Source organism: Ptychodera flava, chromosome 12, assembly GCF_041260155.1.
Source record: "Ptychodera flava strain L36383 chromosome 12, AS_Pfla_20210202, whole genome shotgun sequence".
Taxonomy (NCBI): Eukaryota; Metazoa; Hemichordata; class Enteropneusta; family Ptychoderidae; genus Ptychodera; species Ptychodera flava.
In genome coordinates, this window is record NC_091939.1 from 26,609,632 (window position 1) to 26,626,945 (window position 17,314).

The 17,314-nt window shown below is 40.9% G+C and overlaps 1 protein-coding gene across 1 annotated transcript in view; it reads left to right on the forward strand.

The window, feature by feature from the left end:
• The window catches only part of LOC139145533 (trichohyalin-like), a 32,164-nt gene that overhangs the window by 5,357 nt on the left and 9,493 nt on the right, over positions 1-17,314 (forward strand). The window contains exons 3-16 of the mRNA XM_070716761.1: positions 6,999-7,100; positions 7,450-7,512; positions 7,783-7,860; positions 8,213-8,300; positions 8,668-8,877; positions 9,484-9,583; positions 10,390-10,652; positions 11,002-11,278; positions 11,763-11,896; positions 12,792-13,084; positions 13,692-13,950; positions 15,685-15,706; positions 16,428-16,733; positions 17,108-17,314. The exon at positions 17,108-17,314 is cut by the window's right edge and continues 51 nt beyond it. Of these exons, the coding sequence (XP_070572862.1) occupies positions 6,999-7,100; positions 7,450-7,512; positions 7,783-7,860; positions 8,213-8,300; positions 8,668-8,877; positions 9,484-9,583; positions 10,390-10,652; positions 11,002-11,278; positions 11,763-11,896; positions 12,792-13,084; positions 13,692-13,950; positions 15,685-15,706; positions 16,428-16,733; positions 17,108-17,314 (2,402 nt within the window). The remainder of the gene's footprint in view (positions 1-6,998; positions 7,101-7,449; positions 7,513-7,782; positions 7,861-8,212; positions 8,301-8,667; positions 8,878-9,483; positions 9,584-10,389; positions 10,653-11,001; positions 11,279-11,762; positions 11,897-12,791; positions 13,085-13,691; positions 13,951-15,684; positions 15,707-16,427; positions 16,734-17,107) is intronic.

Sequence of the window (17,314 nt, forward strand, 5' to 3'; positions counted from 1 at the left end):
AATTATCCGCAATTACATCAATATTCTCAAAAAAGACATAAAGGACATAAAATATCCCGTAGCCCGAAAGCACTCCGGATTGTCAGAGTTCTCTATCCTCTGGACACGACCAACAAGCGTCGATCGATTGTTCAGTCTTCACACGGCAGAATGCGATTGTGTCAAACTTCTTGACAATGATAGTGTTTTATCTGGTTTTTGACCTCCATGTCCACAAAGTAAGCAGTAACCAGTCATGATATTGCTCGCAACAGTGCGATATGAGGAAAATAGTAAGTTTGGTGATGCAAACAGCCACAAGGAATGTACGGTCACGCACTGGTATTGTTCCAGCGAGCTGATGGACTTCGCAAAAACAAAATAAATTAAAGTTTATCGAAGTTAACGCAATCAATGTCACAGAAGGTTTATTTATTTCATAATCGGTACCATTTTGTCATATATAGGAGATAAGAAAGTCGTTACACAATATAAACATATATACATCATACTCCCTGAACTGCTGTGTTATAAAGGCATTATAGTGGCCCTGACAACAAGCCTATGGCGACGAATCACAATCATCAAATGTCGCCGGATTGACATACCTTTGTTCCATATCGATAACCCTGTTATCGTCGATAAGCGACGCTCTTTTATGAACAAGATTATTTTAAAAACAACTCGTATAATTATTGGACACAAACCCTACGCTTTTACGCACTCATGATCCTTGGATCGTTGCCGACGCAAAAATATACTCGTCACACCACACGCTGATAGCAAGATGCCAGTGACAAATTTGTGTGCGCAGCATATATCATCATGCACGACCTCCGGCGCCCAAGCTGCTGAGCATATGTAGAATGTCAGAATGTTATTTAGAACCTTTGAAATGTTTTGACCCATTCCCTACGGACCCGAATAGTCACATGAAATCACCACATATCCGCAACGTAAGATCTGTAACATGATTTCATAATTTGCTCGTATGGGTAAACAAATAAAGGATATCATGAATCGAAAACACATTTTTACCATATTAATAACTTAATTAAAATGTATTATTGTTTGCACAGCTTTACAAATCAATCAATCATGTCGTGATTTTAATCTATTTGTCAGGAAAATGTCATGTTGGAGAGTTCAAGGGCATATACAGGTAGATGTTAATTTAGGGATAGATGGCGTCTGAAAGAACTTTTCATTGGGTAGATACGTAAAAGAGAGAACGAGAGAGACAAACCCGTAGGGACTGAGGACACATAGACAGAGGCAGGCAGATTGAGAAGGACCGACATCAAGGCAGAGAGTGTTGGTCTCACAACCTTTGAAGTTATCCCGGTTATTTTGTCAGAACTCTTTATTTTTAATTTGTACTAGAAACCTCCATAACAACAAACTAATGTTGAAATCTTCTTGTTTCTATGTGTACCTATGCCAATAATATGACATCATCGCTAAAACGAGGCTCTGGCGAGGCGGAATGCTAAGATTAAACCTGCGTCACGTAAATTAGTCAGCGGTTGAGTAAATTGTAGAGGGTTTCCACTAATGGACATGTTTTTCGAATAAAGGTCACCGGTGTAAAACTGTCATAAAACACCCTGTGTGGGTCTCAAGTGTCGCGTATTCATGTTATTTGGCTCAGAAATTCGTGTTATTCTCTGTGCTATGGTCCTGTGTGTGTGTACAGCGGACTGTATGCCAACAAAAGTCACGCAAGTTGGCCAAGACCCGTAATCCTTGAAGCTATCGCAACTGGTAGTTGTCGGTGAATATTTCTTCCGGGTTTCTGCCATCGCTAAGAATTCAAAATACGTGTAACTTTAAAAAACGCCAGCATCATGGCATCTCAAATTCTACGTTTCAAACCTTTCCTTCTACAGACATACTCAATCTTCGGAATTTTGACACGACTCAGAACATTATGGTTAGGCCTACACCATAACAAAAAATGCTGAGAATAGTTAATATTTCATCCGAAATCTTCCACTGTTAAGGATAATCTAGAAGGCGTTTCAAAGGGTCCCTTAGCTTAAAAAGACACTATTCAATCTTTCAGAATAAGGATATGGAATGACACCGATCCTGTCAGCTTTGTGCAGTGTAAAACGCTTCTAGAATCTAGTACCCTTATTATGCCACACAGCCATTCTAAAAGATGAAGGTGGACCAGAATCGCCGTGGTTACGTGCATTGAAAGGGGAGGAATTAGATCTCTCTTCGTGCACGGCGTGATGTGGTTCCCCCAATCAAGTTCAACTACAAGACAGATGTCTTGGATAATTATATTATTCTTAAGTATGTATGCAAATTGTTTGGTAAAACATGTCAAATTCTACTGGCAAACCCGATTCAGTTAAACCGTTGTGATATCAGTACCTTGAGGGAAATATTTTCATTTATACTGTAAGAAATTAAAACCTGGATTGTTTATAATATAATGCACCTTACACCGAATTTTGAAAAAAAAAGGTTGATGAACGATCACCGGTTAATCACCCTTTTGCATCCTGTGCATTCGATTTTCCCCCGCCTTGGCGATAATAATGAGAGTTGACAACGACTCAATCAGTAAACAGCCAAGTAAATGCCTCAAACCCTATAGTATACTCAGCCTGCCGTGACACTTTCAAAGAAATGTTCACCTATACGGTAGGTTGTATCAACGATAAAAGCAGAGAGAGAGAGAGAGAGAGAGAGAGAGAGAGAGAGAGAGAGAGAGAGAGAGAGAGAGAGAGGAGAGAGAGAGAGAGAGAGAGAGAGAGAGAGAGAGAGCGAGAGAGAGAGAGAGAGAGAGAGAGAGAGAGAGAGAGAGAGAGAGAGAGAGGGGTACCTGATAAAAGTCATTAAAGCTACTGTACAGTATCGTCGGACGCGCAGTCTCTGAACGTATACGGACAGATTATCGCGTAGCAACGAGTCTATGGTGCTATTCAGTGTTTAGTCTCCCATTACTTAATATAAGGTTCATGTCCCTTCATACATGCAGCATGCCTCACGCGCGATCTGAGGTCGTCAAGGCTCAATAGTTCGCCATGGTTTGATAAATAATTGCACTTGTGCTAATGTACGTCAATCTCAAAGACCTTCAATTTTGTGCACAATAAAACTAAGTGGTCAATCAGTCATATCGTTCAGATACTTTTGTGGCATAATGATAAGTGATTTTTAAGTCCCTTTGTTCGACAGACCGTCATGTGGAACTGAAGTACAGCTCTTGTTTTTGACTGAGTGAGAGAAACGTGTCGATTTGAGCGCACGCAGGGCTAGTTACCTGTGACATTCTGTGAGACGGTAACTTGAAATCTCGAGGTCGGCTGCGCCCAGAGGGCAAAAGAACAATCGTCGAGGAGGACAAGCGGTCTTTTGTGTGGAGATCGAAGCAAGTGTTTCTCTGTCGCTCAGACCATGTAAACATGTTTGAATGCAAACACTAAAATGGTCTGTCGATAGAAAGCCGAGATGCTCACTTGCATTAACTATACAGAGCGCCCCGGGAACAGTTCGACGGGAATGTGCTCCAAAAGTGTCTTAAATAATAGAACGCCAAAGCGCCTGTCGAGTTGAAAGCGTATATTTTGAAAGGTTGGAAGATCACAGTTTTGTACAGGTGCGTGTTGTGTCTGGGTTGGCTTTGCCTGCGGTCATCGGATTAAGTGCGCTTACTTTGAAGGATCGCGCGTCGGCAAATAATTGAAATATGCAATCGATTGAAATATGTCGATACATGAAAATTCCATACGTTACGTCACTTCAGACAGACAGTAATAGTAGACAGTCACGTGAGCATGGCTTTTCAGAGTGACTGGAGATATAGACCCCGACGTCGTTTCGGTAGAATTGAGCCAACCTTCTTCGAGTCTTTCTTGCTTTAAATTTGAGTAACAAAGAACCCAAAAATAATGTCCTGCAAAAAAATTAAGTTTTTCGATACTTTGGCTGCTCGCCATCGTTTCTCAGTGTATGAAGATGGCGATAATAGGGAATGAACAGCTTAAAAGATGATTGATGGGGTAATGATCCTTAAGGATGCCACAGCCCACCATTGTGACCGGGCCAAACAATTTAATACTAAAGGAAGGGTATCGATTTTCTTGAGCGTCGGTAGCTCCGAAGTACAAAGTGCGAACGGACAAGGCAAACCACGGTCAAGTGCAAGAAGTGTCCAAATTCTATGGCATCGTGGCCGGAGCAGGGTACGCAGAGTCTTTCGCTTTTAAAACAGCATAGACCCTGTGCTGACACACTTTGAATTGCCTCAGGGCTTGGCCTGTACTGCCAACTCTGTCTAAAACAACAATTGAAATCAAAGTCTCTTTTAATGGCTACTTGAAGATAAAGAGAACAACTTAGGTGCTGCAATGACAACATTTAAGTTGAATTGCATTGTTACTGAAAATACTGGAGATACCCGAGTTGGTGTCAAAGGAAGGTAAAAGGCTCTCCAAAACAACAAACAAGGAGTTAGCAAAGTACACCTTTTAGAATGCTTTGCGGGAGCTTAAGTTGTTTGATTGAATGCAAAATTAGTGAACAAAACAGTAGAACTACGTTGAAAAATCAAGAAAAATAATCACGAAAAACTAACACATATTCACATACGCTACACGCATTTGATGTATACAGATATATACCGAATATACACATATACTCACATCTATGCATATATTATATATATATATATATATATATATATATATATATATATATATATATATATATATATATATATATATATATATACATACATATGAGGGTTGGTCTCGCACAAACTGAAAGAAATTAACAATAAATAGTGCAGTGAGAGTGGAAAACCAGCAAAATGAACGTTGGCATTTCGATATGAAACCGGTAAAGCGTCTCACTCCCGGCGCTACTTCTACTTAATTGTCGCCATGGTTACTCGGATGTGATAAATTTCCACCGTACTCTGATCAAAAGAGGAACTCAACGTTGCGTGAAAAAGTCCATATAAAACGTCGAGTCACTTTACTATATCAACAGGGGGATTACTTAATTACTTTTTTTTGCAAAAGGTTACTCGCGATTACGTCATTGAGCACTCCCGGCAATCCTGATCTGTCTATACTGTGCCATGGTAACTGACTTCTCTCCGATACAGTCCGGGAGCCCTGGCAACTCTCTAAAATGTTATCGCGCCTGTAGCCTCAGACAACCGATAACGAAGCCACAAAAAGACAGTATTTGCCACTCTAGTTAGTCGTTTGACTTTCGTTACGTTAAACTGATTCGTTTTGTCAGATAATTCAACATCTGTTCATTTCCCAAGCTGCACATAGTTATTCGTGTCATAAAAGATATTCATCCATTCCTGCTCGAGTGGCCTGGTCCATCAACAGAGCAACGAACTGCAAAACGGATACACTGTTGAAATGACTGCATCGTTAACAGATTATATTTACTTTTCAATATTCCGTTTGCATCATGCACTTTACATTCTTGAATACAAATTAAGTACACCTGAGGAAAAGTGTGTGTTCGTACCGGTAAATTGGTGTATGTAAGCGAATCGACACATATAATTTTCCTTATGTGTACGTGAAGCAAAATGCAGCATATTAATCATTCCACCCTATTGCTTGGTTAATATATATATATATATATTATATATATATATATATATATATATATATATATATATATATATATCTATATATATATATATATATAATTTTCCTTATGTGTACGTGAAGCAAAATGCAGCATATTAATCATTCCACCCTATTGCTTGGTTAATATATATATATATATATATAAATATATATATATATATATATATATATATATATATATATATATATATTATATATATATTATATATATATATATATATATCGAATCTGAAAGTTCACCTGACTATTAATGGACTATAATTCCATGTACACAAGCTGTATCCCTTTTCCTGCCAGACAGTAATAACTGTATCACTTCCCCATCAGCCAAGTCAAGAAAAAGCGGCATTGCGCCAAAACATGACGTATTTTCACCCACTTGGTTTGGTATGTCATAGCATCTTTTCTCCCAAAAAAATCAACTTTACAGTATTATGTTTTCAACAGCCTTCAAATGTACAGTATGATGTTAAAATACATCATATGGAATACGTTGTGTTTCATTAATTTTAATCATCTTGACCTGGTGGTGAAATATGGACTTGGCAGGAAAAGGAGTATAGGGCTGCCCTACCCCACCCCACCCCACCCCAACATCCCCAATTCTTATTTTACAGTTTTATCTGAAAAATGCCCGGAACAAACGCTTTCGGCAAGAGGGAAAATTCACTTTTGAAGTGTATGTAAAATTGTAATGAGGAAGCTCGATGGTGAATTCGTTTAAGTTATTGTTTTGCTTATTTAATTTGACAACAACATATAGAAGCATTTATATTTAATCTGTTTAAATTGCGCTTATATAATTTCGAAACTTACATAATTTCGTAGCTCGGCGCCAGTATTGCAGACAAGGCCCCATGGGTTGTGAGAAGTGTTTACAGGGAGTACCTTCTCCCAGGTCGGCTGTGACGCTCGAAGATTGAACATCTGCCAGCCTCGACTATAATTTCATTGTCAATTAAGACAGCCAGAGAAAAAGACAGTTGACAAGGGAAGGGCCAACTTTGTGTAATACATGTTTATTACACGCGAACGCAAGGTGTAAAACACACCGACCCGTGCTGTAATTTCTCATGAAACGCATGATTGAATTCATAGGTGCTTCTGTTTGTCACGCACTGGGAATTTTAATTACTGCTAGCTAAGTAGTATGTACAGAGCGTTATATATGTTATGCCTTGCTTTTGCCAAGCTGTGTTGAGTCAGAGACGGTTTGACATTTTCTGCTTTAGAAGCCCACTTTACCATGCGTATTTTACGTCTCGTTTTCATAAAGCCATGTCGTTCAGAAATTGTTTGACATTTCTGTTTTAAAGGGGCACTTTATCATGTATATATAGCATTAATCTTTTTTATTAATGTTTTCTTCATGTCTCACAGAGTTCGAGGGGTGAACAAGCCACAAGGTATATCACATTCGTGACAGCGCCCCCAATCGAAAGACGGCCACCAGGAAAAAGGCCGAAACACACGCCGCGAAAGGTGAGTCTTTCAACTCTACGTTTCTTTTCAGATCTCCCTCTTACAGTAGTGGTGAAAAGTTTAACTTATGATGTGTAGAATCGTATCATAATAAAGTTCCCTTTTGTATTGCGGACGGACGATCTACTCTGTAGATATGCTTTAACTCTATAGAAATTTTATTGGCCGTAGTTCTACACCTCATTAGGCAATCAGTTCCTGTAAACTTGCCATTAAAATTAACATCGTTAATTTAAGAATTGAAAGTAATTTGCATGTTGTAGGGTTAAATTTACCTGTGACCGAGAGTTTCTGCTACCTCAAGCAACAAATGTTGATGAAATTGAACTTAATTTTTATGTTGATACAGCCTCTCGGGGAAGAGGAATGTTACCGCTGTCAACTCCATGCAGATCATGCAGAATGCGAAAAGGTGAGTAGAAAAGACTTCGAAAATTCTTCTGGCATGACGCCAAAGCTTATATAAATGCAATTCTTGCTCATTGCTTCCCTGGTGACACAAGACAAAACGAAGAAGGTTGGTATACATCGTTGGCCTTCAAAAGGGTTTAAGAATACTTGACTGTTGCAGAGTGGCCTGTCGTTTAGGATTTTGTCTTCGTCTTGGGTTTTTAGTTTTTGTTTTTTTTCAAGTTTTCTCCGGTCGTTCTAATATTTGTTTTTCAAATTTATCAATTAACAGCACAAATACCTTCGCATCGGCGGCGGATTTCGCCACAGTTACTGGTACATACGGGGTATTCTCGACGTCATAGAGGAGGTAGGTTGTACAGCTTCACTTACTTGTCTTTATTGTCCAGAGAAATCGTCTTTATGATTCATGAGAACGCCTACAATTTTTATCATATATGAATCACGTCACCCTTACAAGAACGACTGTGCATGTTGAGTGTACTCGGTCTATTGTGAAATTATTAGGGCCATCGCCGCTTAGCCATGCAAATTATACCGGGCGATAAATTCGGAAGTCTTGTGAGTTTAAATTTTACATACGTGTTATAAACTGCTGTTAACCAACATAGATTAACCAATCATTTTCCATTCTGCTGATTCAGTATATAGAAATGAAAACAGCGAAAGAGTGATGCTCAAATTCTATGTCCTCTTGACAGGAACAAAGGCTGGCCGCGGAGGAAGCGATGAGAAAGTACCAAGAGGAGCAGGAGCGACTTGAGGAGGAAAGAAGACAACGAGAAGTTCGTAAGTATTGTAGAGATCTTTTTAAATGAGTGACTTTAGTTTGAGGGTTGTTTCTAAGACAAGTATAAGATGGGAGTGACCGCGGTCTGATTTACAAATTACTAGTATTAGGTCATCGCTGTTTGTGACCTGTGATAGGGCGTGCATGAAGTTTCCTTTGGAAGAGCTAGGGCATTCTATGGTAATAAAATAGGACGTTCGAAACATTACGGAAAACTATGAAGGCACTGGAGAGGGCGCCTTTCTTGGACATCCATGTCGAAAGGTCCTCTGACTGTTTAATTTCATGGTTCTGATGACGTGCGCGTGCAGGTTAACTGCACTAAACTCGTCTAATATAACTGTGGATTTTGTTATTACCTAACAGCCAAGCGACGGGTGAAAACCTACGTGCGAACCAAAAGCGGCAGGAAGATAAAACAGTACCACTACTTTACGGAAGACGAGTACAAGGAATTCAAAAAGGACGATAAGACGGCGAGGAAGATGTTAGGTCTCGGTGAAAATGAAGAGCTCATGGACTGGACAACTACGAGGGGCGTTTATGTCCAGAGCGACACGGGAGAGTTCATCAAAGGTAAGGTTTTCACAAACGCTTGGGAACATAATTAAACCGTCGCACAGGACGATTGAAACTGCAGAGCGGAGGCTATAACATCTGATATAATTTTCGGTTGATATCCAAGATTCATTGCCATAAAGAACACAAATTAATGGTGATCTCCATGGAAACCTGTCAGAAGAGCTAGAGAGAGCTGATTGCGATTTTTAATGAGAAATGACGTCTTTCAGAGTCGGAAAAATATCAACATGATATCGATTAGAGATAATAAAGATGACCAGTTGAACTTCTGCAAAACCAAGACAGTCAGATGTGTCTTTTTAACTGTTGCCACACATCCTTCGGAACACATCAAAATCGGGTCAGTAACTCCAAAACATTTGGAGTCAAAACACCAGTGGACAAAAATGGACATCAGGAAGCTTGTCCAATATTAGACTCGGTGACCCATGAAATCGTTGAGAGTAACTGTCACTTATATTTCTTAATTTCGACAACGGAAAGCGAAATAAACACGAGTATGGTCTCCTGCAGAACACACCTACACCACGAACAAAATATAGAAACTTTATCAAAAACACCAGGGCTTCTTGTAACACATCGTGTTCGTTTTCTACCTAGCTCGTAAACGGAAAGGCGAAGATGGGCTCCCCTATCTTGACTACGGACAGTACGATGACGATATCGCTATTGCGAAAGGAAAGCACCACCGGCGGAGGAGGTAAGAACACTTTAAAACAAGACTACAGTTACTGTACTGTCCGTTCTTTTGATTTGCAACCGCGCACTGTTGAAATTCGCATAATAACAACAACAGCATTTCAAACACAGCTCTTTGCCGTGTAGTTGTTTCAGTGAATTTCAAGATAGTTTTTGCACTGTGTGCCTCACACAAATGGCTTTCGCAGTGTGACCAAAATAGCATGTGCGCCACGTACTAACCGATCCCGGAGGCAATAGAATAGGAAGTGTAGCTTTGGCGACACAGCTGTGGCACAAATACAATACATGTACCTCGGTCTTCTATTTCACATTGCTTGAGTCACCTGAATCAGTGTGTTTGTCTCTTACTTGCTCCTATTTTCATCCCGAACGTATCTATTCTATCTGACTTGTCATGTACACCAGCGACTGTTTTTCTATGCCCAGGTAGGCATCCTCTGTCATATCCTTCGAAAATTTTATTCAATAAAAAAGTCCCGCTAACTCTATCCATCTTTCTGTTTCCCTGTCTCTGAAAGCTCATTTTCCTCATAATTTTGTCGTCCTTCGAATACCTGCTAGAACTCTCAATCTACGTCTATGTATGTTTATGTCTAAGCCTCGGCCCTATTTCTACCCCTGCTGTAGACCGTCTATATCTCTCTCTCTCTCTCTCTCTCTCTCTCTCTCTCTCTCTCTCTCTCTCTCTCTCTCTCTCTCTCTCTCTCTCTCTCTCTCTCTCTCTCTCGTTCAGCAAGACTAAACTCACCTCCTCTATGCACGTGCACGCACGACTGTAAATGCTAATTTGTTTGTGTAACGCAGGTATAGTGATAGCGATAGCATAGAAAGCGGTGTCGGTGGCAGTATAGTGAGTGGAGAGCGTCGACGTCACCGTAGACGTCATCATAGACGGCGTGGATCTCATTCTAGGGACCGGTCGTACTCGAGTGATTCCTACGACAGCCGGGACTCAAGGGACGGTGGTAACCGGCGCAGGAGACGACACCACCGCAGGCGCAGACATGGTAGCAGTGACTCCCGCAGTGACCGAAGCTACGATGACGATGATAGAGGTCACAGACGAGGTAAGAGTGTACCCGAGACGGGGTGAGTTAGTTTACAAAGGGAATTACCGTGGGGCTATCAGAATGTTTTCTTTGGTCTATTTTCATCAGATTAAGGTTTCTTACCCATTAAGTTAACTACTGACATGAAAAACTGCACTGTTTTTCGAGAAGTGTCAGATAACAAATATCGTTGTCTCGTTGACGGCATATGGATTGTGGTGGAAAGTAGTTTTAAGTGAGTGGTGAAAACCGTTCGGAAGTTTCACCATAACTTTGGTGTGACTCTCAAAACTTGTTCAGCTACATGTCAAATTGAAACAGATTCCATATATTCATAACTGCAACTTATTATTTTCAAAACTTTTAGGTGGCGGACGACATCGCCGACGACGGCGACATAGATCCTACTCAAGCGACGACAGCGGCACAGACGTCGGAAGTGGCGATGGCCGTGACCGTAGGCGAAGGCGACATCGCAGATCTCGACGTCGGAGCTATAGCGACGGGGGTTCCAGCGTCGATAGCTATGACAGTCGTGACAGGCGGCGGCGAAGGCGGCGACGACGACGCAGTTACTCGGATTCGGACAGCGATAGGTCGAGGTCAAGGCGCAGAGGAGGTCGCAGGCATCGCAGACGACACAGGTAAGATATTTTTCAGGTAGTGGAACCCCAGTAAAGACAAAGGAGACATGACATTGTTTGACTGTATTGGTTAAGTTGTTCGTTTCATAAAGTTCTCGACTGCAACGATAAATTTTACCTCCCATACACCTGTGCCTTCCAAAATCAAGTGATCGGTGTAATTTAATAGAATTTACTAAATGGTGTGCCGATTCACTCCTAACACAACCATTTGTCTGAGACTGGACTTTTGCTCGGTCGTCGTAAAATTGTGCGTTTTTAAATCTCTTGTCGACGCTGAAATTTATACCGAAAGTGTGGTGTCTTAGAAAAGGCAAATATCAACTTGAAAATGGAAAGGTGTTTTGAGGAACAAAATTATATTTAAAGACAAAGTATGGCGTACAATTTAAATTAGAACAATAGAAGCGGAATAAAATGAAATGATGGGTTGAAATGGAATACTATAAAGCAGTGAGAATGTTGTCTTTTCATAACTTATCAGGGATAGCTCCTACTCAGACTATAGCGATGATAGTCGTGACGGCGATGGCGGAAGACGGCGCGGTGGCGGCGGTCGTCGTCGGCGGAGGAGAAGGTCGTACTCTGATGACAGTTATTCCGGAGATGACGATGACCGTAAGTAATCGACAACGCTAGACGTATTGAGAAATGCTCCTTTACTCTGTTCTTACTTGCATGACAATGGCTATTGTTCCCTTCTCTTTTTTTACCCCAGTTTACATTAGGAATCCCGGCATGCAATGCGCCAGTACTGGTACTATCTGGCGTCCTATCGATGCAAGCTGCCGACTAATTACCAAGTTTACGTCTTTTCAATGCAGATCGACGCTCATTTTGTGGCCGAGTGACAAAACCGACAATCAGACCTTCAGAACCAGGTCGCCGTTCTTTCTCCAATACGTAAACAGAAACCAAGGAACGAAATAATGTTGAGTGGATACAATCCCAGTACCCAAGTCTTTTGAATTGCACTGGTGTCGTGCGGTTCATAGAATATTATTTGATCCATAGTAAAAACGGGGTAGGAAGAGGGAGGGATTAATTGATAAGCTCATATCATTTGATTTACTTTTTTGACGGATATTTGGAGAAAGAATGGCCGGCTGACTGTATAAACTTCTTCACTAATGTTAACTAACAGTATCTCAATACAGCAGAAGCCTGGATACTATACAGGCAACCTTTCATGTGTGTCTTTGTCTATCTGTTTTGTTTGTGTTTGTGTTTTATGTACTCTGTCTTCTTATTACATTAACCTGATTGCATGTCCCATTTTTGTTTTCGCCATGTTTTTGTGCGGCGATGGGGTTACCGAGCATAAAACGCTATACAAAGTTGTTTTCAGGGTATGGATAAAAATGACGACAAAAAGGTTTGACTGCATATGACGATTGTACATGACCATGCCACTCATTTGACGACAAGTTCAACTACAGCACACGACACTACTGTACTGCTAACAACAAAAAGCTTCTACGAATCGTAATAATGAATCATAAATACCATTTAGGACGACGACGACGACGATCAGGTCGGAGACACCGTCGACGACGACATCGTGATAGTTACAGCGATGACAGTTACGACTCAAGGGATTCTAGGGGCTACGACGACGAGGGCGGTGGTGGACGGCGACGTCGGCGACGCCGGCGACGGAGAAGTTATGACAGTTATTACAGCGACAGTGACGATGCGTCGGGCGATGAAGGCGGCGGCGGCCGTCGGAGAGGTCGCAGAGGCAAAGGTGGTGGTGGTCGTCGTCGACGTCGTCACTACAGCGACTCATATTCATCGTATTCTGACGTAAGTACACGTTTTCGCTTCTCAACTTATTTTTTTTCTGTGGAAATCCTAGTCAACATACACAAATCCGATGATGACGGCAAAAATTTAGATTAAGACTTATTTTACTCACCATCCAAGTGAACAACACGTGATGACGTATCATAAATGTCTTCAGAGTCCCTCTGCAAAACACATACATTGAAAAGTAGTGCCTGTCACCGCCAATGGAAATCACAGCAAGAATCATTGCTGAGATTGGCGGCACCTTATCGAAAGTATCTACTTATATCTCTGACTCACGCCTAGCCTATAAATAGTTTTTTTTTTGAAATGTTGGTGTTACAATACGCTGCTTTTATTCGTTTTGTTGAATATGACTCCTGCGACGGGTCCTTTCATAACGTGTTAATATGAAGCACAATTAATGCGACAATTCGGAGCGTTGGTTTTCGTACATAGAGGAGGAGCAGGGGGCTGAAATTCCTTGGGCACTGACACAAAAACTCACCATATTATCTAGTCATCGGGAAATATCCTTTCACGGATCATTCCATTCCTTGCAAAAACTTACTATGATATGTTGTCTTACGAGGTAAAATCACTGTCATATTCCCATACCACACAGAGCGATGACGATAGGGGTGGCGGTCGAGGACGCCGAAGACGTGGGCGTGGCAGACGGCGGCGGTACAGTGACGACAGTGACGACGACTATGATGGCGGTAGTGATGGGTCACGAAGACACAGAAGGCGGCGGGGAAAGGGCGGTCGACGTCGACGTGGCGGAAGAAGACACGGCAGCTCAGACGACAGCTACTATAGTTCCGACAGCGATAGTGACAGCAGTCGGCGGCGAAGACGACGCAGACGACGTCGACGTGACGGTACACATCGTTTGATTTTGTTTGGTGTTTGGGGATCGCACATCGATCATTATGAAATGCCCAGGAATACCCCTGCTGAAAACTCGTCCATCTCTTATAACTTAATTTTTTGCCGCAAAACTTTTTGGCTGTTTGCTTCTCCGTTCTACGCTAATAACATAAATTCACGCTGCAGCACCTTTGCTCCGCAATCTAGAGTTCAGATCGAATCGTCAAGACAAGTACAATCATCATTACCGCTGTCCTAAAGCGATCAAACTGAAATGAGTGATCGGTTTTCACAAACTCGTGTGAGCATAAAGTGTATATTATTTCAGAATTTTTATCATGAAATGGCAGATAATAAAACACGATAGAGTGACCGTGATAAAACAGATAATGACAAAGAAGCAACCTCAGTTCGAAAGAGATCATACAAATATACACTAGTTTTGGTGGCCTGGAGTGTCTCTTGAAGTGACTTAGTAAGGAATAGCATTGCAGTAGTTCAGGGCACAGTTAGCGTGGGTAGGATAATCGTGCACATAATTAGCTTGCACGTCCCTTGCTTTAAAAACGATTACTGCCGTACATCTCAAAATATTTTTCTATTTTAAATTTTACTTAGTTTTTTCCTCGCAATAAAAGTAAAACGTTTGACGTGTGGTGATTTTTCATTTTCAAAAATTTTAGAGAAAAAAAGTAAATTTTGTTTTATACATGTCGATCGTTACCTACAATCGAATTGGCGAATTTGAAGTAACGTTGTTTAATTTTTGTGTTTTTACAGGGTTTCGGGTTTTTTTCTCTTGCAGGTCTTGATTTACCCGCAAATATTTTCGGCTTGTTTATTTATGCAGGGCCGTAGCCTGACCAAATTGTCAATGGGGCAGATCCTAGCTCAGCTAGGATTTTGGGTAATTGACATAAATTTACATATTAAGTGTGGAAAATTCTATGGAGGCTGCCCCTCCCCCTGCAGGCTACTGCCCTGTTTTGTCATATACACCCCAACGCCCAACAAGAGCTTGGCAACGCTCACAGTCTGCGTCCTCGTCATTTCGTCTTTTCGTCTATCTCCAACTCTTGTCCTCTTACTAACCAATATTCCTGTCGACAATCTAACTCAACGCCAACATTTTAACAATTTTAAGCATAGACAGTACTCTGCTGTCTATGTTTTAACAGACTCTCTTGAAACGTAACGATCTTGTTTTCTCTAATGCAATTTTTTTCAGTTCCTTCTTTTCCCGCTTGAAGTTCTTGGGTTTATTTTTCTTGCGTTTTTATTATTGGACATGTCATTATAGTTTCTTTTTATCATTACGCCAAAGATTTATTTTCAGAAACACGTCAGAATCTGGTGTTGCGGAGCATAGAATTCATGCACTACGGGTATTTACCGGCGATGTTTCCGTTAACAATTGCTCGGCCATGTTTGCAGGAGTGCCGCCATGCTTACATGTGGTGTAAATTGCGATATGGGTGTAACAGGATTGATTAGCTGCCTTTCATCGTAGAGTTTTAATATGATATTATATGCAGAAGGTTCATGGTTTTGTCTGTTATCGTTACATTTTCCACAATTTTTTTAAAATGGATAATCTAACAAACTCGTCAGCATTATCTGAATGGTTTCATCATCACATAAAGTTAAAATAGATTGCAAAGCATTTAACCGTGGAATAAATCCTCTAACCTTTCCATAAGTAAGTTTTTGTACTTTCTAATAATATCCGCTTTTGTTCTTTTCAGATTCGAGTTACAGCGATTCTAGGTGAGGAGAAACTTGTTTTGTCTTTGAATTTTAAGGTCATAGGTCACATTGAATTTCTTAGAAGTTTGCAAATTTTATTAAGTAGGGAGTAAATTTAATTTAATCCAGGAACATCATGGTATATCAGATTAATTTCTTGTATCATTGAGACAGAAATTAGCCTGTGTATTCTGTTTTACGCCGATGAGAAATGTGGTGCGTGCATGTATAATTATTCTGGCTGTACCGCTGCCTGTCGCTATAAAATTTAGTCAACCAATTACGCTTACTGCTACGCAGCTTATAGTAGTATGCGCCTTGACCATGAAAGACTGAAATTTCGCTAAAACTTTCGTAAAGGAAACTTTCAAACATTATAATTTGAAACGAATAACAGAAATCAGAAGTCACAGTTCAAATGTTAGTAACAGAGAAATTAACAGACTTAAATTTAGCGATACTGGGAATTGAAAATGGCCGACATCCCTGTGTTAATTCAATTAAATTTTCGATTTTCACCAAAATAGAACAGAGAAAATTGTATTCACTGCAAGACCTTCAGAATGAGCACACACAAGCAGTAGATCAGTTAAGTATTTTAAAATCTGAGTCCGAATATCTGTCCCCGAAGCGCATTCTACCTGTAGTTGAAACCCCTCACACAGAAATAATATACTTACCAATGTCACAGCTACTTGGTTTGCAATAGTTTCTAACCGTATCATCATCACTATGATTTCAGCTCATCGTCGTACGTGTCGTCCGTCCGGAGCTCGGACGTCAGCGAAGCCAGCGACCCTAGCAGCGTGCACAGCAGCGACATCTCAAGCATCAGCGGCGATTTCAGCGAGTCCGAGAAGAGGAGACTGAAGGCGGAGAAGAAGAGAAAGATTTTCGAGCAGAAGAAACAGAAGAAGCAAGAAGAGAAAGTGGCCAAGGTCAAGGAAGAGGTCCAGGTGAAGAGGGAGAAGAAACGTCAGGAAAAGCAGGAAAAGAAGGAAAGAAAGGAAAGGAAGAAAGAGAAACGGAGAGAGCGAGAGAGGAGAAGGTACCCTAATTGTTATTTTTCAACCAAACTTTCAATAGTTTCTAGTGCCCTTTTCATATATCATAATGTTCTATCTATATACATGTATCTTCGTATGACTTGTTTTACACTCAAGTTGATTGGTCATGGTCGAGAGTTCACTGAATAATATATTGTGCGAGAGAAACATTGCACGACACAGAATGTGACTTTGAAAGCTTTTTTGAGGCTGTTTATACAACCCAAGTAAAATATCCTTCACCAACAGTATTTAGTAACTCGAAGAAAGTTTTATAATCATACTTACGGGTCAATGTGACGTGTATTTCATAGCCTATTTTAAAATGTTACCTTCAATACGTGAATGACCACATACGACTCGTGTCTTCTCACAGGCGGCGTCACTATAGTAGCAGCAGCTCCGAAGGAACGCGGCCCGTGAGCCCCGTCAGGAGCGACGAAGTGTCCAGCGTCCACAGCAGCCAAGTGTCCAGCGTGAGCGGCGACTTCAGTGAAAGTGAAAAGCGCCGACGGAAAGAGGAGAAGAAGAAAAAGCTTAAGGAGCAGAAAAAGGAGATCAAACAAAGAGAGAAGGAAGAGAC